General features: G+C 37.4%; 2 protein-coding genes across 2 annotated transcripts in view; one reads left to right on the forward strand and one right to left on the reverse strand.

The window, feature by feature from the left end:
* LOC134822799 (protein ABHD13-like) overlaps positions 1–27,977 on the reverse strand; it is a 948,842-nt gene that overhangs the window by 54,756 nt on the left and 866,109 nt on the right. The window lies entirely within an intron of this gene.
* Positions 237–27,961, forward strand: LOC134822592 (tyrosine-protein kinase SRK2-like). The gene is made up of 13 exons (XM_063833720.1): positions 237–261; positions 6,194–6,376; positions 6,947–7,149; positions 7,292–7,490; positions 7,777–7,899; positions 8,706–8,790; positions 11,505–11,602; positions 21,020–21,149; positions 23,565–23,704; positions 24,380–24,584; positions 24,906–25,027; positions 25,227–25,316; positions 25,584–27,961. Exons 2-13 carry the CDS (start codon positions 6,230–6,232, stop codon positions 25,584–25,586), a joined length of 1,545 nt encoding a protein of 514 aa, XP_063689790.1. The 5' UTR covers positions 237–261; positions 6,194–6,229; the 3' UTR covers positions 25,587–27,961.

The following is a 27,977-nucleotide window of genomic DNA, read 5'->3' on the forward strand; positions in this document are numbered from 1 at the left end:
TCTCTTTTCTTTTCCACCATTTAGTCTAAGAAATATTGATTGTTTAATTATCCCTGCAAACGCTTCTATTCCATTACATAATACTTAATAAATGTATTTAATTGTAGATGTGAAAATAGTTTAAAATTATTTTGAACCCAAAAATCTATAGATAATAGATTTAGGATAGTTGTATTTCTGTTTTCCATGTTTTGATGTTTTCGCGACAGAAGACTATTTAAGTCTTAATACTTTCAACACTACTATATAACAAATAATTTGAGGACCCCTAAACTGCCACTTACTCAAATTTTGTCACTACCCCCCGTGACTACAGTTTAAGACCTGCTCCCCAACAGGATCTTCTTGTGATGCCCCCAAAGATAGATCATATGGAAATTAAAGTGGCCGGGTCGGTGTCTTCGAATTATGTACCATTACAGGATAATGACAATGTATTAAAAGATCCTCGACAGCTTGAGGAAAATGGCACTTGTTCAAACTGTGCAGTTGAAAAAGCCCAAGTTAAAGATGAAACGGTATGTTGTATCAATTGTAAAAAGTTGTTTCATGCCCTCTGTGTGGCTCCTGTTTCAAATGACTCAAACAGTGCTAGGCCCAAGTCTAAGTCAATGCCTAATAATCCCTGTACCAAGTCTTTCTACACAGCTTTTGTACAAAACAGTTCGAACAAAAGTAAAGAACAACATATGGGAAACTTTCTCTTTATGTGTGATCCTTGCTTTACACATCATCAAGTGAAGCAGACTAGCACAACTAATGATCATGTTCAGGTACTTGACAACAGAGTAACACACTTAGCTAGTGATGTCACAGAGATTAAGAAATTATTGGAGAATGTAATTGCTGGGAAATCTATTAACCATTCCCCTGTTGATAATCTCATCTCGACAGCCAAAGCACAGTGTACCTTGAAACCAGCTACTGATCAGGGTGAGAACGTGTGGCTCGATGAAATAAGAACAAAATCCTTGCTGGTTGTTACAAAAGGTGCTAATGTTCCATGTAAAGATCTAGAAAAGACAGTGGTTGATAATGGAATCCAGGTTCATAAGCAATATGTTGATAGTAATGGTGATCAAGTACTCATATTACCAACCCAAGCTTCACGAGATAATCTGAAGACAGAGCTGATATCATCAGGTATAGCTGCTAATCAACTGAAAGAACCAAAGCAAAGATATCCCACTATCTCAGTTGTTGGTCTACCTAAGGATTTTAGTAGAGATCACAAAGAAGAGATAAGGAACACCATCCTGAAGCAAAATCCTTACATTTCTCACTGCCTCAAAGCAGACTCTTCACTGTTTGATGTTCTGTCTGTGAAACCTCTCCGTGCAAACCAAAATATCAAACAAGCCATCATAAGGTTGAGTGATAATATTAGAATTGCTATACAAGATAATAATAACAGGTTGTTCTTCGGTTTACTGTCTTGCCAAGTGTATGACCAACTTTACATAAAGAGATGTAACAAGTGTCAAGGCTTTGGTCACTATTCTAAGACTTGTAAAAACGAAGTGTATTGTGGTTTCTGCGCCGCCCCTGGACATGAAACTCAACAATGTGATAATAAGGACAACAATTCAGAGGAGAAAAATGATCTAATGCCCACATACTGTTGTATCAACTGCAAAAAGTCTGGCTCACCTGATGATTTATGTAAACATGCTGCATTTTCTACTGAGTGTCCTTCTTACCGGGTTCAGCAAGAGAAACTTAAAGCCTCCCTATCTTATTATTCAAAAAACTAGTTTCCTCCAAACCAAAGAAATTGCATCAACTTCGATATATGATCTGGAATGCTAGAAGTCTTAATAATAAGTGTGACGACATTATGTGCTTACTTCAAGATCATGATGTAGACGTTGCTATTGTAACTGAAACATGGTTATCTGACCAAGCCAATACTACAACAGCAGTTATAAAATCATATGGCTACAGTATTGTTCATGATTTCAGAGCAAACAACAGAGGTGGTGGCACTGCTCTGATTTACAACATGGCATTACATTTCTCTGTTGTTAATTTGAAAGTTCCGAACCTGACAACCTTTGAATTCATCGCTGGATCTATAAAGTGCACTCCTGACATGAAGATCCTTGTCCTATGCATCTATCGAACTGGCCCTGTCTCAAAGAAGTTCTTTGAGGAACTTGATGACTTATTGGGTTCTGCAAGTCTGAAAAGTGACTATATAATAATTGGAGGAGATTTCAATATTCACACAGAGTCAATTACTGTAAACTCAACTGAACTGCTGCAGACCACCTCATCTTATGGTTTCAAGCAACTTATTGAAAATCCGACCCACATGAGTGGAGGAACTATTGACCTGCTCTTTGACCAGAGTAACTTTATTGAAACGTCTACAATTGAAATCCTGAAAAACTGTACCCTGAGTGATCACTTCCCCATCATATTTGCCACCAAGAAGTTTCAAACTAACCTCAAAGCTCCTAAAACAATCAATACTAGACAGCTTAAAACCGTGGATTGTGATCAGTTGGCGATTGATTTACTGATGTGTTCCTCTGACTATGAATTGGCAGACTGCTTTGTTGAATCTTGTGAACAATTTTTCCAATGCATTGGTAGTGTCCTCGATGAACATGCACCTTTGGTCCAAAAGACTATAAGCTTTGTTCCCCATGCTCCCTGGTTTGATTCTGAGTACAAAGATCAAAGGAAACTTAGAAGGAAAGCCGAGAGAACTAAGCATAAAAGTGAGGAGAACAGGATACTCTTTGAAGAGATCCGAGATGAAACAACAAACATGGCTAATCTTAAAAAACAACAGTATTATAAAGGTTTACTTGACAAAAATCAACATGATGTTAAAGCTATATATAGCATTGTCAATCGTGAGCTTGACAGACATCAGAATACTCCTCTCCCAGAATCAGAAGATGTTTCAAAACTTTGCAGTGATTTTAATCACTATTTCAATGAAAAGATCAAGAACATTAGGAAAGATTTCCCCAGCATAGAAGATTTTGATGTTGATAAACACATTATGAATCAACAGAACAATTCCAACTGTGAAGGTCGGTTATATGAATTTGAACCATGCACAGAGGATGAGTTGACTGAAATAATCAAAGAAAGTGGAATCAAGTGTGCACCATCTGATTTTCTTCCAACAACTGTCCTCAAAGACAATATCACAAGTTTCATTCCTGTCTTGTGCAAACTGGTGAACCAGTCTCTAGCTAAGGGCACATTCGACGGTTTGAAGACTGCTGACATTATTCCTACCATCAAGGACCACAAACTTGATCCAAATGACTTCAAGAGCTATCGACCTATATCTAACCTCTCTTTTCTGGGTAAACTCATCGAGAGAGTTGTGCTGAAAAGGTTAAATGAACATCTGGCTAAAAATGATCTCAATGTTCCACAGCAATCTGCCTATAAGAAGTTCCATTCTACTGAGACCATCTTGTTAAAAGTAACAAATGACCTACTGCTGGCATGTGATAGCAAATCCTCCACTGTTCTCATGATGCTCGATTTATCTGCAGCCTTTGACACAGTGGAACACAGAAAATTACTCAAAATTCTTTCTGAAGAGATCCATATCGGAGGTACTGCTCTTAAATGGTTCAAGAGTTTCCTGGTAGGCCGCACTCAAAGAACCAGAATAGGCTCTTCTACTAGTGATACGATCATTCTAGAATTTGGTGTACCTCAAGGTTCTGTGTTAGGACCGGTGCTATTCAACATATACATCAGATCTCTGTATAGGACCATCGAGAAATCTGGATTCAATGTGCAAGGATATGCAGATGACCACCAGGTATATAAAACTTTCAAACCTTGTGATCAGGTAAATGTTCTGGGCATCCAAATTGTGAATTGCGCTAGGACCATACAGCGCTGGATGGTTGAATATTGCCTTCAACTTAATCCTGGAAAAACACAAATACTTATCATTGCCTCACCTCAAGTTCTAAACCAGGTCAGTATAGGGGGAGTTAAGCTATCAAATGATACCTGTATCAGATTTGTCAGCACAACAAAGAACCTTGGTGTTCAAATTGACCATCATCTTACTTTTGAGCCTCAAATCATGTCCCTCAAAAAGCATTGTTTCAGACTCCTTAGGAATGTAATAAGGAGAAAATATCTCTTTAGTAAAGCTCAGCTCAAGCTTATAATTAACAGCATCATTGTCTGCAAATTGGACTACTGCAATGCTCTTTATTATGGAATTAGTGACAACCTCATCCACCAACTCCAACTCGTTCAGAATGCAGCTGCTAAAGCTATAGTAGGACTATATAAATATGATCATCTAGGAGACACTCTGAAAGACCTTCATTGGCTGCCTATTAGTTACAGAATTCAATATAAGTTATTGCTTCTTGTCTATAAATGTCTTAATGGTATGGGACCAGATTATTTAAGTGATATGTTTAAATATGCCAATTATAATCATCTTATCTATTTGACTGAACCAAGAGTATATTCACAGTATGGAGAAAGATCATTTCAGAAGGTTGGCCCTAAATTATGGAATGAGCTGCCTCTTGAAATTAAGAATTGCATGTCACTGGAATCTTTTAAAGTGTATCTGAAAACGTTTCTTTTTAAACGTGCTTTTGATATTAATTAATTTACTACTTTTTCAACGTTTCTACTGTTAAGTGCATACCCTTAACCTTGTAATTTAGTGTATCAAGTCTTTACAATTTTCTATGGTTTGGAACCTAAATGTGGATTGCTTTTCAGGTTTTCTTGTATCCTGACTTGTTTTCGTGGCACACCTGTGCATTTTAAGTTGTTGTGCCACTATAATCTATAAGTTTAAATTATTATTATTATTATTATTATTAATATTTCAAAGATTTTGCAGATCCTATTCAAATTAGTATTCAAATTTTAGTTGACCGTTTTATGTATTTCAAAGGGTTTTATTTTCTACCTTTATTGTATCGGTTTATTCATTTTCGAGGGTCTCTAACCTTAAAGCTAGACAATTACCATTGCTGAACTTATCTGTGTATATTGTTTGAACAATTTCCCTTCGAATTATAATTAGTAAGACAAAATTCTTAGTAAAACAAAATTTTTAGTTACCACAAAACAATCAATACATATTTAATATTATTATACATTTACAAATAAATTTAAATTTAAATTCAGCTATATACACAATACACAGCCCACCGCGCAGACAGCCACACATTGCTGAGAGATTCTCAGGTGCAGATGTAAGCGATTGAGAGTCCCGGATAAGATATCGAATTAAGACACTGTCTAGGATTTACATAAAATTGACCAGGCCTTGGCCATGGCCCAGGATATCTTTTCTGTTGCTACTATGCTAGGGCCAGACTTTACTTTGGCCCAGCTGATTTTGAAAATACCTGGGACAAATTCAGGGTGGAATAATGTAATCAGTTTCTAAAATGTGGCCACCACTAATGTACTAATCCCTCTCCCGTCGCCACTATAAAGAGCACAGTACGAAGGCATACAAGTTTTTGTACTGGAAGCAGTTTGCCATAGTTTTACCCTAATTATCTTGTGTACTTGAATTGTAACACAACAACTGCCTGTAATTTGATTTCTCCGACATATCTGATTTTGGTGTGCTTTGGTACAAGCCATACGACAGAACTCCTTGGATCTGTAGGTTCACCCTTACACAATTTTGTAATGTCTATTCTATTCTATTCAGTTAATTCAGTCGAATGATAGGAAAACCATGAAAAACAGTTAAGCCCATGCGACCAAAAGTTGAGGAATAAATGGGCAATGGGGGCTTAAAAACAGCTAAAGCTTGAGTTGTGATGAAAGTGAAATCCTCATCATGTTCGTTGTCCTCTAATTAGCAAGTACAGCTATCTTTCAGCTCAATAGAATATGGTATCAGAAATATTTATTTTTTGATTTATCGATTTTGACTGATTTTGACTTCGGCTTAAATGAGCATGGGCATTGATGGGATTGGGTAGAAAAAACCGTGACATGGTAACCTTGTTGCCTGCACAATAGCAATTCTAACTGCACATCCACATTTTTTGTGAACAAACTGATATGAATTCTATCTGCACAAAATTTCATGTTGTCTGCACACTTAACTTTTCTCAAGGCATGTCGATGGGGAGGCTTAGATAGGAAAATATGAGACTATGAGATGGTAACCATCACGACATGTACTAACATGTATATTGTATACCCAAACAGTTCAAGAATAATGATGCATGTCTGAAACCATGTAATGGGAGCGTGTTTTAGTAAACAACGAAACAAGCCCAATCAAGATGAAGTGACCAGGCAAGATAACTTCCACCATGTAGGACCTTCCAGTTCAGCCTACCCCAACTCTTACACTCCCCAGCCTGTACCTGTCAACCATGCAAAGGAGGTTAGTCAAACTTTAATACTCATTGGTGCTGATGCCACTGCTGCTAGTGTGGTAACTAAAACGAAATTTAAGCAGCAAAATTATGGAATCATTTGTCTTTAAATGTGACATTTTTTATGTATGTTACTTTGGTGATTAAATTTATAAGCATAACTCCGGATGTCAAGAACTCTGTGACAGTTTTAGGCTTTAAAATTAAGTTAAAAGGATTTAAGAAAGATTTCTAAAAGTATTACAAATGATTGCTTTTTTTTTTGGAATGTTTCTAATGAAGTTTTAGTAAGAATAATAAAGAGAAACATAACGATTATCTTTAGCTTTGGTTTCATCCTTATGACGTGGCAAAGAAGCGATTTATAAATCTTTATTCCACTGGGAAGTTTGAGTTTTTTAAATAGGATAATGTTTTGATACATTTTTTTAAAACATTGTATTTGATAAATAATTAATGTTGGTGGGGAAATATTTATTATATATGTTTTCACATAGTGCGATGATATTTTGTAGACATGTGTGATGATGTGATGTTATAAATTTTACTTACTTACTTACTTACTTATAATATTTCAGACAACACAGCGACCAATCTACATAGCTCTGTATGACTATGAAGCACGGAGTGATGATGACCTTCAGTTCCGTAAAGGAGAAAAGATGGAGGTACTTGACATGAGTGAGGGAGATTGGTGGCATGTTAAGTCGCTTCTCACTGGTAATCTGGGATTTGTTCCCAGTAACTATTTGGCAGATGCACGTGGTATTCACAGCGAAGAGTAAGTTTTCTCTTCCACTGGATGCTTATGTTTGATTCTGAAAGTTCTATTTGAATGATCTACAAATTGCCGATTTGAATCGCTTCAGTTTCTGCAGATTTATTTAACAAACTCATAACAGTATATTCCTTGAAATTTGCAGTTGGTACAGAGGTAACATCAAGCGAGCAGATGCAGAGCGTGAGCTGCTGTACAAAGGACAGAACTGTAACGGTCTCTTCCTGATAAGGGAAAGTGAGAGTAAACCTGGGGATTACAGTCTCAGTATCCGAGACGAGGACAGTGTCAAACATTACAGGATCAGGAGATGGGATGACGGACGGTTCTACATTGCCAAAAGGGTGTGTACTGTGTAATTGTGTTGATTATAATACACATAATACACATAATGTACACTTACTTCTTAATTAAGATTTCCGACTATTTTATTGTTCCTCAATATTTTCCTTAATATTGAAATTGTTGACAAATTTAGAAAATTGCATTGTTCAAAAACATGCTACAGAACATTGTCTGTCTGGATCATGTATATACTATCAATATATTAATATCTTGTATAGTATCAATATATTAATATCACGTACACTAACATGTAACAAAGCAGCAATAACACAATACTCCTCCCAGCAAACGTTCCCCACACTGAAGGCGCTGGTTGAGCACTACAAAGAGAACCAAGATGGGTTGGTGAGGAAGCTAGCCACACCCTGTACTCGTACTGAGAAACCATTCAATGACTTGTCCAGACAGGTCAGTGACAAGCAGTTTATACAGTAAAACCTCTGTACAGTTCAGTTTATAAGTTAGTAAAGTTAAGCAAGAGGAAAGAGGATATAGGTTTTAACCAGGGTACTTACTGTACTACTGTGAACACTTAGATTTGAACCAGTAATCAGCATCTCTAGTGATTATTAACCGTGCAGTAGTATAATAGGACCATTTGAGTAGTAAAGTGGGGCAATGTCATAAGTATAATGAATAATATCTTGAGCAATTAGTAGTGAGCAGTAACCGGATAAAGGAATAACTTGAAACCGGAAGTCATCCACAATATCACATACGACTGCTTAACATGAAACATCCTAACTATATTAAGACATTACGATTCTAATCTGTTTGCAGAATAGTAAGTTAGTGTGTACTACTGTGTACTGTGATAGGCCCGAGTAACTTGTCCTATCAAGACAGAGTAATTCCTGGTAACTTGTTAATTCCTGGTAACTTGTTAATACTGCAGTGTTACTTTGGAGAGTGGTTGGTTGTACACATGTCGCACACACCGTGTACTAATTGCTCACCACACACTGTACAGATGCCTGGAAATACGTGCTGTGCGGCTAATAGATTTGTTAGATTACAGTACATCACGTCACGATATAATAAGCAATTACCCTGCTAATTACTGTTCTAATTAGTTTCTAATTACGGTAACACAGACTGGACTGTTTGACGTTATTGACCTGTCAAATGAGTTGCGTATCTTCACTTTTAATATAATATATATAATATCTCTGTAATTAATGAATTATTGTGGATAATAATACGTTATATCTCAGGTGAGGGACCATTGGGAGATTGACAGAGCTCAGATTACCTTCACAGAGAAACTGGGAACTGGTCACTTCGCAACCGTACACAAAGGTAACATTCAGCTCCTTTATAAAACTCTCTTTTAGGGAAGATTTAGCTGTTTTTTAGCAGTTACTAACACACTAATTACAAGTTGTTAGGATCTGCAATAGGTGTTTACAGTAGAGTGGTGAATGTTTGGTGGAGACTGTTGGTTTCCTGCTACTGCTAGTGGAGAACTGTAAACTATTCAATATTACAGACTATCGTTATAATCCCATCCTCCGTAAAATACTCCTGTAAAATGTAACCCTCGCGAGTATTAGTTTGACTCTATTATATTGTGATAAAATATCAACTGATACGTACTAGTTGACTAGAAGATGTGGTATTATGCGGACCCACAAATATTTACTACAAGAATGTAGTTTCATGCTTTATTATTCCGGAGAAATAAAGAAAGATTTTCGTCAGAAATATTTTCCGCAATTATGACGAAGTTATGTTTCAAATCGGCTACTCGAATTCACCATGCACCAACAGCACCATATATTTGTATCAGACAATATTATCATTATATTTTAATGGAAGAGTGTTATGTAGTGACACATTTTGAGTGTAGTGACATATTCGGAGTGTAGTGACACATTCGGAGTGTAGTGACATTATATTCGGAGTGTAGTGACACATTCGGAGTGTAGTGACATTATATTCGGAGTGTAGTGACACATTCGGAGTGTAGTGACACATTCGGAGTGTAGTGACATATTGTTCGGAGTGTAGTGACATTATATTCGGATTGTAGTGACATATTGTTCGGAGTGTAATGACATTATATTCGGAGTGTAGTGACATTATATTCGTAGTGTAGTGACACATTCGGAGTGTAGTGACACATTCGGAGTGTAGTGACACATTCGGAGTGTAGTAACACATTCGGAGTGTCATACAGTTGTTAGTTGTCACACAAGTAGATGAGAAGTATTCCACTCTATACACTTTGACTCAGTACTCTAGGTCTGAGTGTATGTTTTTATCGTTGACAGGTGGCCCAAACCACAGCTGTTAAATCCACTGCAACCTTTACCTTGTGTAATGGTTATGTCACACCTCAGCTCTGAAAACCCCAATTTAAAGTCTATAATACCATTAAAGTCTGCCAAGTCGATAATGTGTACGGGTTGTAATAGTCCTGAGTCTGGGATCTGGCCACTTGTTAAGGGTCACAGAAACCAGAGCAGAAACTGAAGGTTTATCACAACTTTAATGGTGTTAAAAGTGGCACTGAGTGGCAGAGGGGGGTGTCGTGATGACCAGCCAATCTAATCATGTCTTGTTAGCTACTTGTTATACTACTAGAGTTACATGTTCCCACTACTCAATACAGCTACAAAATAGAGTGTTAGACCTACTACCCTGGAGAATGGAGATGCTATTGTGTACACACATTGCTGAAGAGAACACATCCCCTAAGGTCCTTAGGGCATTGTAAACTATCCATAGCATAGGGCCTAAGGATAACTTACAGTCATGCTATAGTCACTAGTCACACTAATGTCACTAGGAACAATTGTCACACTAGTTACTAGTCTGAGTCACACATTAACATTGGTACTCCAGGCGGCCACTTACAGAGTGCTTTGATGTGCTTCACAAGCATTTTATTTTTAATTCTTCAAATTCTCTGTTTGGCATCGAATACAGCTTGCTTTTGAAGTGAACATCATTATTAAAATTGAACTGAAATTGTCCAATATTTAATGACATGGGAATTAACATTCTGACCTACGAATCATAATACATGACGTAAGTAATAAGCTATTATTCTAGCAGCTTCTACATCTCTGTGTAAACGCATTAATATACCCACAAACAAACAGGCACGAGTTGCTTATTTGTCAGCCAATGACAGGCGGTAACGTTTTCTTACACTTGTATGTGTGAACGGTGTTGTTTTTATGCCCTACTTCCTTGAAGTGGTTCCAGCAGAGTAGTGACTAGAGACGGTGCTGTAAAATATTGATGACTCCCCCCCCCCCCCCCCCGGCCCCTGTTCTAGTAATATTGCACCTTAAAATAGAGACCACCTACCTATGTGACCTATCTTAGAGTGTGTTTCACAGGTCAACAAGTCACTATAACTAATCAACACGTGTGTGCAGGGAGGCTGCACTCTTCATATTATCCACAAAGTAAAACCGTGTGAGTTCTGTGTTATGTTCAGGGCGTTAAAGTAATAGCAGTCTGAGAGTCATGGTCAGTTGCTCGACTTCAAATACATCTGGTTGTTGTACTTCAGACTCAAGTTCCAAGCGTCTAGAATCTAGATCAACTCCACATGTATAGTGTCTATGATACAGACTCCAAATTGTGATGTACTAAGCTGGATTAACTTGCACAGGAACTGTAAACGCAACAAGTTGACATAGTCTCAATTAGGGTGGCTGGTTTTAGTAAGTTGTCTCCTCTCCGACTGGGTAACGCAACTTATTATTAGCATTTATCAACACCACTAATACTCTGGTCAATTATAATGCACATTACCATTGTCTACACATTGACAATGCCACTTACATTCCAACAAAGTGCCGCCAACATTCCAACAAAGTGCCGCCAACAGGCCAGCTAAATATCATCAATTTTGTATTTAATATAAATACTGTAATAAAAGTAATAACATTACTGCATACTAACACACATTATATCAAGATAATGCATGATATTTACAATATAATAATGATAATATTGCATCAACATTATAATGACCTGATAGTTTTGAACCTCAGGACTTTGGAAGGGAACAGTGCCGGTAGCGGTGAAAATGTTGAAGACTGGTGGAACCGACCAGAAGATGACAAAAGAAGAGTTTATTGAAGAGGCTAATGTGAGTTCAACCCAGACTGACAAATTACAAATTACAAATTACAGCTCAATTAGTGTGCTTGTGTAGATTACACTGTATTTTATAGTGTGGAACACTCACGACACACCATGTGCTGCGTCTAGAATATTACTATCCCTGTTTAGGGTTACCACTACTATATTTGGAGATACCACAAAAGAAATTGGTTGTACAGAGCACGTGTACTCTTTTAAATCTCATTTATAATGAAGTTGTTGATGTTTCTGAGCTGTTTCGTTCACATAGTATCACCACATCATCACTCCCTCATCACTCCCTCACTCCCTCATCACTCCCTCATCACTCCCTCACTCCCTCATCACTCCCTCACTCCCTCATCACTCCCTCTTACTCCCTCACTCCCTCATCACTCCCTCACTCCCTCACTCCCTCATCACTCCCTCACTCCCTCATCACTCCCTCTTACTCCCTCTGATCGGGGTTGGGCGTGCAGTTTCTGACACACTACAAGTGAGCGGTTGATGGCTGCTGCCGGTTTAGAATGTTTATTGTTGACGTGCACTGCTACGTATTATTACATCACTGCACGAGATATATTGAATATTAGCTGGCTTGTTAATGTCAAGGTGAGGATCTCCTAAAACTCAATCTCTACTTCTACATTAAATATCTAAATGATTAACTTGGATAAAACCTGTTTCTCATGCAAATGATAAGGATAGAATCAGAGAAGCCCAGTATAATTCCCGGGTATGTCACAACAGGACTCCACCAGTATATTCTACGAAAGTAGGGTCTGACAAAATTGCAATAATTTGTCTCGGACTAGTTTGTTTCAATAGTATGATATTACTATAGTTACACGCAGTGTCGTGGAGACCTCCTGGTTTGTAACAAGGTTCACTGGTAGTGTTAGTTAGCCCTAATTTGTCCTCATAATAGCCTGTCTCAAAGGTACTCTCGGTGGCCTTTGAGGGCAGAAGACAAAACCAAGTCCTACAACCGCTACAGTTTTCTTCTTTTCCTTTCTAACTTATCAGGCTGCGTTAACTGGGTGGTTTTTAGATCATAGCAGGTTCAACTTACTGACGAATTCGGTTAATCAAATTAAATATTGCACGCGTTGACAGATAATTTACTTATTTACGTTCTATTTACATGTTGTATCATTAAATCATGTGCCTCCTTAAATCAAGGATGATATCTGGTATCTCCTTATATAGGATATCATTTTGTTTGATCGAGGAGAATGAAAGCTGAGCTCACTACAAGATTTCCAGACAAACTTCACATGATCTGTGAATCATTATACAAACCTATACGTCATCACATCACAAAATAAACAGATCTGCGGATTCCTCCTATTTATAGCTATTGTGCACCTGAAACGGTAAAGCTCCGTGATTGTGTGAATATAGCAGGGTTGAACAGAAAAAGAGACAATAATGACAGACTCCATGATACTCTGTGACACATTTCAAATTACAAATTACAAATCGGATCTCATCTTCACCCCGGAAGGAGTATAACGACTTTTTCATCATGTGCAGATGCCATATTATTATTCCTTACATTCAAGTGCGATGTTCAATCAATATATTATCAAAATTATATCTTAATCGACTGTATTTGTGGCACATTTCACGTGTTATCATGACTTTTTATTCAATCTTAATTACCAATATAGACTGTAGAAATAAATAGTTTTAAAAGTGTATCTATTATTAGTGAGATCTATTTTTACCATTGAGATCTATTTTTACCATTCTCACACTACTCTCAAGGGATTTCTGTTGCACATTCTGGTAGAACATACCATGTAACATACCAGAACATACCATGTAACATACCAGAACATACCATGTAACATACCAGAACATACCATGTAACATACCAGAACATACCATGTAACATACCAGAACATACCATGTAACATACCAGAACATACCATGTAAGGGTGACTTCAGGTGAATTATTGGAGCCCTTATTAGCACAGGCCCTAAAGTTGGACTTAAACGTGTTCAATTAAACATACCTTGTCTGCATAGCAACACAAATACCCATTTTTAAAAACTTTCATTTACATGGAATACTTCAAACATGTTAAAACACATTCATAATGTTAAATATGTTAAAATTTGAATAATTAAATCTTTTTGAAGCGGAGTATAATATAACAACAAGTGTTTTCATAGAAAACACCTGTAATCTTATGTTAACGTTAAAATCGAATAATCAATATAAAAATCTCTAATTAATACGAAAAGTTTTCACAAAATGTCAAATAATAATCATTTCCTGTTAGTTATCTAAATAAACATTTAATTTAAATGCTAACTCGATCACAGTTTAGTCTTATACTGTACATGTAACGGGTATGACAGAGCACATGTCTCTTCTCTGGCTGATCTTCAGGGTAATCTCCAAGCCAACACTTATTACGAAAGTGATGAGCAAGCCACCAATGATGATCCACGAGCCCTGTCCATAGCCTAAATAGTCAATAACAAAGACTGTGATGGCAGCCCCAGCTGCCCCGGCAAACGTCACTATCGTGTAGAATACGGACGAGGCAGTGGACATGGTAGTTCTTCCAAACGACTTCTTCAACACAGTCACTTGAAGATCTTCAATCGCTTTAAAGCAAGCCATGGATCCCATCTGACACGCGCAACCTATAAAGAAGAGTGAAACAAAAGCCGTGTAAGGAACAGATTTATGCAGCAGTGACACTGCAGAACCTGGAAAGAGGAACCAGAGTCCAGTGATGCCCATAAGTGCTGACAAGCCCGTTATTTTAGATGATGTAAGCAAGTTTTTCTGTATCAAGAGCCCTGAGAAGGTGGAACCAAAAGCCATGGCCAGGTTCAGAGTCATGACATAGAACCCAGCTTGAGATATTGACAGTTTAAACACTTGTAGCAGGTAGGGCGCCACGATAGCCACCGTGTAACCGTAACTTGCATCTAGAAAGAAGTCTGCAATGACTGGGAATGCTGCATAAAGTGTTAAACTATCTATATCTTCATCTTCTGTTTCTAGGGGTTTTGTGGGAGGTCCTCTCTCCTTTTGTGTTATTAGACTCAGAGAACACGTACTGTCTTTCAGCACTGATAGATCAGCATCTGTGCAAGCAAATGAAGCAGAAATGGCATTGGCTTCCTTACATGATTTAGCTTCATTATATCCTTTCTCTATCGGAGTTATGAGACTCCATGTGCTTTCATCTCTCCCTTTTATCATAGCTGTATCTAATATATCTAATGTTATTATTGAGCCAGAAATTACCTCCATAGTTTCAACTCTGGAAATGAGACTCAATTTACGCTCGTGCTTTCCTTTTATCAGAGAATGATCGATAGCGACTGACTTCCTTGAGGAAGCTAGAGCTTCTATCTCTTTCCAATGTAAAGGCTCATTTTCTACTTCTTCGTATCCTCTGTTTAGGACAGATTCCTCTTTGCTAGGCAAAACAACCAGATTCAGTATGACAATGGAGCAGCAACACACTCCGATCAAAAGAAAGGGAATGGTGAAGTTGTTATAGTGATCATATGCATAACCTCCGAGGACGCTGCAAAATGCTGAGCCTACGTAATAGCCCCCATTAATAACCCCTAGTGCAAGCCTGAATTTTTCCTTGAACCATATCTTACAACCTTCAACATGAGTTCTACACCCGCCCAAGTTTGTTGCTCCTTGCATTAGACGAAAGATCAGCATCAGTGCCATTGCGGTTTTGTTGTCTGCAATCATTCCTGAGATACCGATTCCTGAAAAATGTAACATTTTTCTAAGCTGAACTTGATTTTATCAAAACAATCAATGTTCGCCATGATTTAAACTCTATAGCTTCAAGAGTCTCAGCTCAGAATGTACCTAATAAACAGCGAACTACTCCATCATTTGACATTCTCAGCTCCGGTTTCAATGTTTTAATATTAGAGATAAGGTTGTTATTTAATTACTGATCCGTGATAAAGAGTAAACACCAAAAGATTAAACAAATTACCTGCACAATTGATAGTCATCATCATATGAACAACTATGATCATGGTCTTGAGGTCTATTCCTAGCTTCTCCCTCAAATAGTTGTTCCAGTCGAAGAAGACACTGAAGAATGTACCCACCCCATAGAACAGTCCGTAAAGTCCTATTAACACTCCTGGTATTCCTGAAAGTGAAAGTGAAAGATAAAATGAAAGTGAAAGAGAACGATATATCATACATTCAGCAAGATATGATTATAGGAGATCATGGTAAATTCATGATTTTGTGGGATCATCAATCGAAAAGATTAAAATCATGGGCAGCATTTCATGGCGTAAGAAAGATAAACTGGGCATTAAAGTAAGTGAGAAATGCAAACTTTACCTTTCTCAAGTTATCTGAAAGCATGCGCTACATAAAATGAAGATGCGTTTTTAAAAACTTTGTGCCTTCACAATTTGGCGTTGCTTCGACAACGAAGCCCTGTTTTTAAAAACTTTACCTCTACATTTCATAGCCGTAATGTAGAAAGATGACGGGCCATATCCAGCTCCCATCAGTAGAATGGGCAGGAGGTAAAATGCGCTGAAAACAGCAAGAGCCCACGACTGGGTCCTACTGAGTGGTGCCTTCATAAGAGCGTGGGGGTGTTGCACTTAGAGTCGGGGGGCGTTGCACCTAGCGTCGGGGGGCGTTGCACCTAGCGTCGGTGGGCGTTGCACCTAAAAACTGATCGATCTAAATCTGCTATACTATTTATCATGACTAATGGAGTTGTGTTGCTGCGTGGGTTGTTTAAATATGTCGCCCTGCTGCGCTTTTCACACCTCAGAGTGTGCCTCATTAGCACCTGTGCAGTAGGATTGGCTTGTTAGTTACCTTGGGGCTATCTTTTGGCACAGATTTATTTGTTTTAGCCATCACGAGCTGTTTAAGCTTTTAAGGTAGGTGTGCCCCCAAAATATGATATCCAAACCCCCGTACTGCTGATATCATTTATATAATTGTGTCTTCAAATATAACACTGTTAACCTTGGATATCTCACAGTCCATACTGGTTGCTTTTGTTGGGGAGCTAATGCTGCCTGTTTTAAACACGTCAGCTTGGTCATTTACCCTTATATTAAGCCTATAACATGTACATTGTACATTGTACCTTGTACAAGGTATTTCATGTGATGTGGTGGACTTGACAAGTATTTTATCATTTAACCTACTGTGTAGTGCAGTGTGTACACATAGTAGTACTAAACTATACTATACTACTACTATAACTACTACTATTACTACTACTGTTTAGTGTGTACACATAGCAGTACTAAACTATACTATACTACTACTACTATAACTACTACTATTACTACTACTGTTTAGTGTGTACACATAGCAGTACTAAACTATACTATACTACTACTTACCTCTTCAATCTCCATATCAAGAAGTATAAACAGGTGGCACTCAGTGATAAAGGAAAAACCCCACTAACATTTTTCCTCAACAAAAACAGGTACAAGAAAATTAACATCACAGGTACTCACATCAGATGGCTAACATGGCTACTATCAGGACACAGCCCACTAGCATACTTCCAGACGGTAGCAAACAACTCCAATTTCGAAACACAAGACTGTGAACACTGCCCAGGGGAAGCAGAAACATCACAACACTTCCTATGTGAATGCATCCAGCTGATGACAACTAGAATGAGGATATTTGGTAAACCCATCCTAACAATTGAGGAACTCATCAATAGTAAACTCGACCACATTATCAAATTCGTGGAACAGTCAACAAGGTTTGACAGAGACGATCTATTTGGATAAGCATCTAGGACATACACCAAGGTTCATAAACAATCATACACTAGACCCACACAGGACCATCCCAGATAGTGACACATATTCAGGTGTGGACCATGCTCGGAAGTCCCTCGCCTGCCCGCCAAAGAAGAACATCTGAAGTGGGTTTGCTCTGAGCAAGGTAGTAACAGCTTCGAGACTCCAGAGGTCTGTTGCGTTGATATCTATTATTCTATGTTTTTGTATATACTTAGGGAGTCCTGGAGTGTGGCTAGCAGGAGTCACACTCTGTGGGCACGGCGAGAAGGCCTCCCTCTTCACTAGGAGGCCAGAAACCGTTGACCAAAACAGAGAGAGAGAGATACTACTACTACTATAACTACTACTATTACTACTGTTGTTTAGTGTGTACACATAGTAGTAGTACTATTATACTATACTACTACTACTATAACTACTACTATTACTACTACTGTGTAGTGTGTACACATAGTAGTAGTACTATTATACTATACTACTACTACTATAACTACTATTATTACTACTACTGTGTAGTGTGTACACATAGTAGCAGTACTATACTATACTACTACTACTACTATAACTACTACTATTACTACTACTGTGTAGTGTGTACACATAGTAGTAGTACTATACTATACTACTACTACTATAACTACTACTATTACTACTACTGTGTAGTGTGTACACATAGTAGTAGTACTATACTATACTACTACTACTATAACTACTACTATTACTACTACTGTTTAGTGTGTACACATAGTAGCAGTACTATACTAGTACTACTACTACTATAACTACTACTATTACTACTACTGTGTAGTGTGTACACATAGTAGTAGTACTATACTATACTACTACTACTATAACTACTACTATTACTACTACTGTGTAGTGTGTACACATAGTAGTACTATTATACTATACTACTACTACTATAACTACTACTATTACTACTACTGTTTAGTGTGTACACATAGTAGCAGTACTATACTATACTACTACTATAACTACTACTATTACTACTACTGTTTAGTGTGTACACATAGTAGTAGTACTATACTACTACTACTACTACTACTATAACTACTACTATAACTACTACTGTGTAGTGTGTACACATAGTAGTAGTACTAAACTATACTATACTACTACTACTATAACTACTACTATTACTACTACTGTTTAGTGTGTACACATAGTAGTAGTACTATACTATACTACTACTACTATAACTACTACTATTACTACTACTGTTTAGTGTGTACGTGCGTAGATCCAGTTTACTGTAGCTGTGTGACATCAAACATGGACTTTACTTACAATAATGATTATCTGATTACTACAATCACTTAAATAGTATTTATCTAAACATGGCACAAGCACTCGTACTGTAACAATAATAATCCAGAAGTTTCTACCACCTGCTAGCGGCAAAGCTAATGAGCACAGAATATAGACAGATCTATTGCCCTAAACAAATACACATGGTTTATTGTACTGTGCTGAATCCTGACAACAACACACACACACACGCGGTTGTCATGTATTTGAACGCAGCAGCGGCAGCAGTCGCTGCTATCTCATTATTGGCCGTGTAATATGTTCAAATGTACACATTTGGTGCAATTAGTGAGCTTCAGCTAACCATTGTACTAGTAGTGTAGTAGTGGTGTAGTAGTACTACAAGTTTAAAGGAGACAGTGGATTTGTGCTGTGTAATATACATACCAATAATGATCAGCCCAAGTGTTATGAGCTATAATAATGCTATGGTAACTCTATCTATTTAAGGGCTCTCCTGCCCATTGCCCCTGCCATTTCTGACAATCTAGAAATACGGTCAGCTAACTTTCGATCGGTTTAAAAGTTAAAACTGCACCAAATCCAGGAATAGCTTCACCGTAACCAATGCTTTAACAGTGTGATAAGATAATTAAGATAATTAATCAGTGTGATATTATTCAATTAAATGTGACAATTCTCTCCTCTCAGCGACTAAGCGTGGCAGTATCGAGATAGCCCGACCACTGGTCCGCGGACCACTGTCCGCGGACCACTGTCTGCGGACCACTGTCTACCAGATCATATTACTGTATAATAACAGTATCCCCTGAATCAAGCAACAGGTGTTTGTGAATAGTTGATATCTTGTAGTAGAATGATTTTTTGTAGTAGAATGTAGGATCCCATCGAGGACTGAAGATTCTCGGTGGACAAGCAAGACCTCCGGCATCAGAAGATGCTACAGGGTCATGAGCAGTGCATGATATACCAGCATGCCTCTTGTTGCAGAAAACGCAGAAGCTTGGGTTGGCTCTGGAGACGATGAGGGTTTTACCAGCTTGAGTCCACTTGTCGAGAGGTGAGATAGGGTCGCAGGGTAGGGCTGAGTTCATCCGTTTCGTTTTCTCTGAGACCATAGTTGTAGTTGTTCAAGAAGGAGTTGATGATAGAAATGATTGATGCAGTCTGATAATAGTTATTCTTTATATATTGCATGATGTGAACTGATCTCGTAAGGTTAATCGTTTAATAAGCCTTGACACCACCGCTGATTGGAATTCGCGTGCGATGATGTGAACCCTGCTTGATTCAGGGGATGATGTGAACCCTGCTTGATTCAGGGGATACTGTTATTATACAGTAATATGATCTGGTAGACAGTGGTCCGCGGACAGTGGTCCGCGGACCAGTGGTCGGGCTATCTCGATACTGCCCTAAGCGTTGTGTTGTAGAACATTCTATTGTCTATTCCACTAATAACGTATAATGTAATATAATATATTATATCTCCTTTAGTGGCCACCAACACAGCCGTTGTAATGTACTGTAATTCTGAAGTGTCTTTATTTGCCAGGCCGTTACTAACGGTTCCTTTCCACTGTCACTTTATTCTACAGGCTGGCATATTTCAAATATTTTTGATGTGCGTTACAATTGCTGTTACAATTTAAAGAAAACTTTAATAGCCATTCCCAACTTCCCAACCACTTTCTAATAGAAAATCAATGTAAAAAGTAAAATAATTAGATCATGAAGATAATTCCAGAGAAATCCTAAAATGAGGAGATAATCACAAATCAGGAATTATGATAAAGACTTACAATCCTGGTGGTGGTAGCACTGAACCGTGATGTAAAAGTATCTGTGTAAAGAGCGTGCGGTACAGGGTGTAAAGCGTGCGGTACAGGGTCTGTTGGGCTGGATCTGCGTTCCATCTACCACACGTCGCGTCATGATGGAGTAATCCGCTAAATGTGCAGAAATGGTCTACATAACCTGTAAACGACTCTAGTGGCAGTCACATACCACACTTGATGTGGCGTAGCGGAACAAAGATCGTTAGAAGTTACGAAAGAGTATTTACGGAATGTGTAGACATCGGAATTTGATTCTAATTTTCGAAAATTATTCGTTAGATAGCATTTCATCCATTCATCACTTTGTGTCATTTAAATTTTATCTCCGGTTTCACGTGATGGTGTGCATTGGTCGTCAAATTATCACGTTCACTCATCACTGCACTATCCGTTTCACTACCTGTTTCACTATCTATTTCACTATCTATTTAAATATCTCTTTAAATGTCACTATCTTTTTCATTAATATCCTCTTGTTTCAGGTAATGAAAGAGTTACGACACAACAAATTAGTACAACTATTTGCAGTATGCACAATGGAAGAACCCTTCCTCATCATCACTGAATACATGTGTAATGGCAGCTTGCACAATTACCTACAAAAGCCTGAAGGTAAGGAAGATTTTTTAAATTCTTTATACATTTATTTTATTGATATCTTTATTTTAATTATATTAGAAATTAAAGTATTTTATAATATTATGTAAAGCAGACGTGCAGTTAAATACTAAATGAATAAGTTATTGAGATTTATGTGGATAGTTCATTAAATCATTAGTTGGAATAAACTGTATACACACCTCTTAGTGTTTAGAGTGTATGTTGTTACGTAAAGTGCCTTCTATTATCCATGACAAACCCCCCACTTCTTGATCTATATGTGGAATGTAATAGTGTAAGTTAACTGCTATTGCTGTTTTGAGTACCTTAGATAGCTAATTAACTAAAAGTTTGGGGGATAAGAAGAGGCCCGTGCCCGGTATATCGAGGTACCCGGGTCCCTGTATAAGGAGGTTTGACTGTAGTGTAAATGAACTGCTATTGCTGTTTTGAGAACCTATAGATCTGGATAATACTGGTGGGGAGGTGATCAATCAAAACTTAGAACCACGGTCACGTGTCAAATAAATATAGTTCACCTCCTGCTCCCCGATAGATATTATAATATATTGTGTAAAGCACTTCCCTCAGAAAATTATAACATGTTACACAGTGCACAATATCCTAACGAAAATCAAATACACTCACAAAACATGGTGACCCTGCTCCTGTCAAAATGCCAACCCTCCGGCCCCTCCTTCCCTCCAGGGGTTTACTGTCCTTCCTTCTAGAAAACTGCGCATTATTTAGAAGCGGTATGTGGTCTCACATTCCTCAACTTGTTGTCCGTTAAAACTGGTCAGGTGAGTTTCTAGCCGGCACATACTGATCTTTCTCTTATACAGTGGGATTAGTGCCGCCATATTAGAACTTATAATAGCGGGGTAAATATAGCCTTTATTTTAGAACTACTGAGAGTCAATATGATGCAGAGAAGAAGTATGGGAAGCCGTATAAAAGTGTCTGTCCCATCCTGACAGAGTTAGGGCAGTTTCATGAGTATTGGCTGGTTCACTAATATTGGAGTATTATTATAGCGGGCCCTTATAATATTGAAGTGTTATATTGGAGTATGTGACTTGAGCCTCTAACACTGTGATATGATGAGAATGTACTAGAGTTTGTTTTCACTAGCAATAGGTGGACAGTCACGTGGTGATGAAGTGAAGTGGTAGTCAAGGTAACGCAGCTGCTTTCAAGCCATGAACATGTTAGAATCACGCCATCCTCCATAAACGGCTGTTCTGTTGACAAGAAATTAGCTTTAATTTGAATCACCAGGTTTATTTTTGTACCTCTTTCTTGGAACATGACACCGTGACACTCTCTTTCTAAGAATTGGATGGCTGAGCCTTTTTCTGCTGAAAACACCGAAAAGACAGAAAGAGTCCCTCCCATTTGTAATCCTGCAGTTTCTTGAGTAGTGGCGCTGATAGTGGCTAATTGTAGAGCACTTAGTGCTAATACTATCTCCTGATGAATACGCCAAGTTTGATACTATATGCGTACATGATAACATTATCCGGGACTCGTGTTTGACGTTGAGCCAGCTGTGTTGTAGAGGCCGTGTTGGCAAAGCTCCAGTTTCTATATTACTGAATATAAATACCAAGAGTAACTCATGTAATGTGATTTATTGTAAAGTTTGTATGATGTAAAGCTGCCAGCTGATGCTGTATTAAAATGACAGGTGACTGTCCGGACAGAAGTCGGACAGAAGACGTATAAGAAGTGCCTTCGTGTCCTTATCTCGTAAACATAGATATCTAGCTAGATTACAGTCAGCAAGATCCTTTGAACTGCAAACCCTTTATATGTTCGTCTGAAATCATATATTTAACGGTAAAATCATACCATTGAACTTTGCTAAGTACTTGTAAGGGACCTGGTTTTCTCTTTTCCAACATTAAACTGCCAAGAACCAGTTTAGAAAACTCGTGATGTTTCAAACGCGACAGTATTTTGAAATCTAAGATGGCTTTTACCAATCCTCCGAACGTTTTGATATTGGTACTTGGTCAGTATTTGAGAAAATCTTTCTTGAAAATTGGACATTCAGCGGTATTGTATTACGTATAAGAGGGCTGGCATGACAGTTTTTAAATTGTCTAGCTGATGACATGGTCCTACTAACACATACAGCGACACGATGATGTGTTGTTCAACTACCAATGACTAGGCTAGTCGCAAATCCAGCAGTTAATCCAGATTAATTATTAGAGAATTCCGGTATAATCGTAAGATCTTAAGGGAGCGGTATGTGAGATTATATTTACCGATATAATACTGATAACAATGTTTAACAAAACGAATTATCCACATAATTCGCATAACTTGATACGTAAGGTACACTAATAAAACCAACAACTCATTACTTAATGATATGTTTTATTAGATCACAATATTGAATTTAAACATTTGTTACAGGGAGACACCTAAGGCTGCCCCAATTAATACAGATGTCCGCGGAGATTGCTCAGGGTATGGCTTACATCGAGAAAATGAATTACATTCACCGAGATCTGGCAGCAAGGAATGTTTTGGTCGGCGAACATAACACTGTTAAGGTGAGAGGAATATTCTTGTTTTGTAGCTGAAATGTACTAAGATTGTTTTTTGTAGCAAATTATGAGATCTACACTTGGTTTAGAGCTTATTTGTTTTGACATGTGACCTGACGAAAGCCCTATACTAACTGTTCGCCTCTCAGTCTTTAAATTCAGAAGTTTTTCAATAAAAGTTCCAAATGTATTTCCTCCTAGTACACAGTCTAATCTAATGCTAATGGTTATACGGAAAATCTGATAAATGGATTGTTTGAGTAGAATTATAATCTAGATCCAAAGATGACGCTTCATGATTTCCTTGTTGTTTTACACAATAAGTTGTTCCTCTAATCACTTTTTCCAAGTCACGGCCGTTTTGTCTCATTAGAACATGTCTCGATTGTCCTTAATCCGTGTTGGTTTGTGGTTACGTCACTTGAAGCAACTTATAATGACGTGACGGAAACTCTATCACAAAAAACCATGCCGCGTCAAAAATTGTCTGAATTTGAGCGCGCGCGATTCTGTGCTGTGCATTATAAGTAAGCTGTGGTAAGCACTCAACGTATCGTCATTATTAAGAAGTTGTAGAATGGAGTATGGTATTGGTTTATTATTAAATTGTACTTTCTGTTTCAACTTGATCAGCTGCTGAAACCATATATTTTGTAAAACTCAAATCTCTTTCAATTTCAGATTTGTGACTTTGGTCTTGCAAGATTTGTGTACGGCCAAGATCAGCGAAACAGCGCCAACTTCAAGGAAGAAAAGCCCTTCCCAATAAAGTGGACGGCACCCGAGGCCATCCAGATGCCATACAACTTCTCCATCAAGTCAGATGTGTGGAGTTTCGGCATACTCTTGACAGAGATTATAACTTACGGCAAAACACCGTACCCAGGTTTGAACACTCAGTTACTACTTTATACATGTAGAAACTTCAAATAGTGAACAATAAAACTTGAACGTGTAGAATTCTTAACAAAGCGTTGGAATTTGAATAAATCATCAGATTTATTCAATTGTTCTGCAGAAAACAAGATTACAAAAGCTGTTATTTTAAAAGCATTCTTTAGTCGCATCCAGGCTGGCCGCTGTATTGATGCAGTGTATTACCGCATATTATCTGTTTTTGCATGTGAAACAAATACGGGCCTTGCTTTTTAACATGTAAACATTCAATACTTATCATGAGCCTGCTTCTAAAAAGAACAAATCTCAGGAATGTCAAACCACGAAGTGACCACAGCTATAACTAAGAACCGATACAGAATGAAGAAACCACCTATGTGCCCGGAGGAACTGTATATCATTATGAGAGATTGTTGGAAAGAGAATCCACAGGTTTTATAATGCCGTCAAATTTATTTGCAATTTTCCATAGCTTATTCCCAAAGCCCCTATAAGTCAATTGCGACAGTGTCTAGATGCCTGAATACCATTTAAGTCAATGTAACGAACTTGTGTCCACCCTGTAAACCCTATTATATGGAATCTTCTCGACCCGAACCAGTCTGGGATTCTAAAATATTATATATTTCAGGACCGACCCACGTTTGAATCACTTTGTTGGAGATTAGAAGAGTACTTCAACTTGTCCGGTTCAGAATATAGAGATATACAGACACCGCGGGTAGGTTATTTTACTTTCTTACTTTATAATGTTATTTTAATATGTTACTTAATTACTTAATTTATAGCGTTATTTTAATATGTTACTTAATTAATTAATTTATAATGTTATTTTAATAATATGTTACTTAATTACTTCTGGCTAATCTGTTTGTTTATTAGCTTCAAGAATATTCGTTCAAAGAAATTTGTTCTTAAACCTTATGCTTGTTGTATGAGTTATCGTTATTATAATCTGAGTGCGTATATCATAACATTAAAATTTCAGTGAATACCGGTGAATATAAAGATACATGAGATGATGATAACTAGCCCACCTTCTCTTTCTGCTACCTTCTATGTGATTCATCATTACCCAGCTACATCCTTAATATATCGCCGTTAAAGAGTCAGTGTTTATCTGTGCGTGCTGGACTAGGAGTTGAGATAATATGGGGAATATGAAAATATTGTCCCTGATTTTAACAAGCTCCTCGTGTCGATCTCCACTCAAAGACCCTCGAGACTGGACTCGGTTGGGTGTGATTTGATGTTCTATCAATTTGCAATCTTCGTGAGACCCTTGCAGTATCTAACCAGGTCGAACTTTTAAACTTCAAGATTACCTACTACCTAGGCAAGCTTGCTTTAATCACGAAATGTGTTTACTACCCAATATGCGCTAAGATTTATATTTGAGTGGAGCGCAACTTCAACGTTCATCTCACATCGTTCAGCAGTTTTGAGCATCTAATTTTTAATCCATGAAGAACCTTATTCCTAAACATTGTCCTTACCCGAACTCTATTTGCTTGCCCTGACCCCAATCATAAGCCATAAACTTGGTATCACGTACCCAAACCCTAAAACCCCCTATTTTATTCAGTGACCAAACTGTAGAATTTAAAAGAGCTTAGAGTTATTTCGTAATCAAGTGTAATTCAATAAAAGATTTCCAACAGACATTATTTTTCTGTCACAGGATTATAACAGTCTCATAACATAGTTTTCTACCAACAATAAATTCGATCTTAAGAGCCAGAAGGAAGTGGCTATGGGTGTTCAGATTCGTTTAAAATGATTGTTATGCTGTGCATGTCTACCAAAAACTTAAAGAACTTTAGAAAATGCTTTTATTTATATTTTATCTGATAAAAGATTTATTGCTGCGCTTGATATAATATGTTAACTTTCGTTGTATCATCGACACAGTTCTTTAGGCTGTGTTAACAATTAACAGTACGGCGCCTCAACCGAGCAGTTTATTTGCATATGATGTATTTCTTCGTTCAATTACTAGGCAGACAGGTTTATTCGGAAGATTTTGATTCTTTGAACATTTGTTGCATAGTTTAATAAGTCCTCAACTTTTCTACAAACGGTTGATTTTTTGTTAAATTGTAGGATTTTGTGGGTTTATAAAAACTTGATATACTCAATTTAACCAACCGTAAAAAGTCACAGCACTTAAATGTTTTGATCTACTTTGAGCTAAGGGAGAGAATAATGACTAAAACATAGCTAATCAAGAAAATTTGTATTATATCGTTTTACATTGGTAGGTAAAATTGTTACCGTATTAAAGTAAAGTACTGCTACAGCTGAGATCACGAATTTCCTTGATGTAACATACTGAATAATGACACAACGTTGGTAGTTTAAATCTTAAATTATAACATGACACAGTTTATAGTTAAGTTACAAATATTTGGCACAATGCGCCAGACAATATCAAGTATTTCTATTCTCAATCTGAGATTTTTGCCAAGATTTCTAGGAGTTGAGCCACCATTAAATTTAGTGGCTACCCCTCCAATTTAACATCCTAATTCGCTCTTATTCGTATTAATGATGGACCTTGTAGTACGAGGGTTTGAGGATGTTAATAAATTCAGATTTCACTTTTATATTTTACTTAATAGTCTTAACCGGACATTTAAATGCTATTTATAAGAAGTTAGGATATTAAGGGATTATTTACATACTAAGCAGCAGCCGAGGGGAGGGTTTGGAAATAATTACATGAATAGATGAATTTTCTACACAGTAGCTGTGTGTAAATGTAATAGTGATCGTGATGGGGGAGAGCCGAGATCATAATATCTTAGCCATATTTGAACATCCCTCTCGAGAGGGATGTTCAAATATGGCTAAGATATTATGTGGACGATCCCTTAGCTTAGGTCCTTAGAGATATTGGTTACCTTTCACAACGTTATAAGGCGGGTGTAGTAGTTGATTTTAACAATGTCGTTATTTGTTAGCTAAAGATTTTCATATCAGCTGTCCTGCTACTCACGTGCTGTGCTAAAGTGACGGTCTAGTATGAGTGTAAGAATTATCCAAAATTCAGGTGGCGTTTCTAAGAGAATGGCAAAACAAGCCTCATTAATTTCAAAATGTCTATATTTTTAATAATTTTATTATTTATTGCCACGAGAGAAATATTTACGGCAATAGTCATCAGTATTCAAATTTGTCTGTTCTTTTAACAGTTCAATCTCCTGTTAATATCAAACTCGTTTTTGAAATCATTAGTATTTGGTCATACCTTCATTTTAAAAACACTGATACACAGTACATATTATGACACTGTAGATGAAAAGTGTGGTTATACTTATAATCACAAATATTGTTATACTTCATACGGATTTGATTTCAATGTTATGAGAGTTGTTTTTCT

This window comes from Bolinopsis microptera, chromosome 11 (genome assembly GCF_026151205.1).
Source record: "Bolinopsis microptera isolate Bmic1 chromosome 11, MBARI_Bmic_1.0, whole genome shotgun sequence".
Taxonomy (NCBI): Eukaryota; Metazoa; Ctenophora; class Tentaculata; order Lobata; family Bolinopsidae; genus Bolinopsis; species Bolinopsis microptera.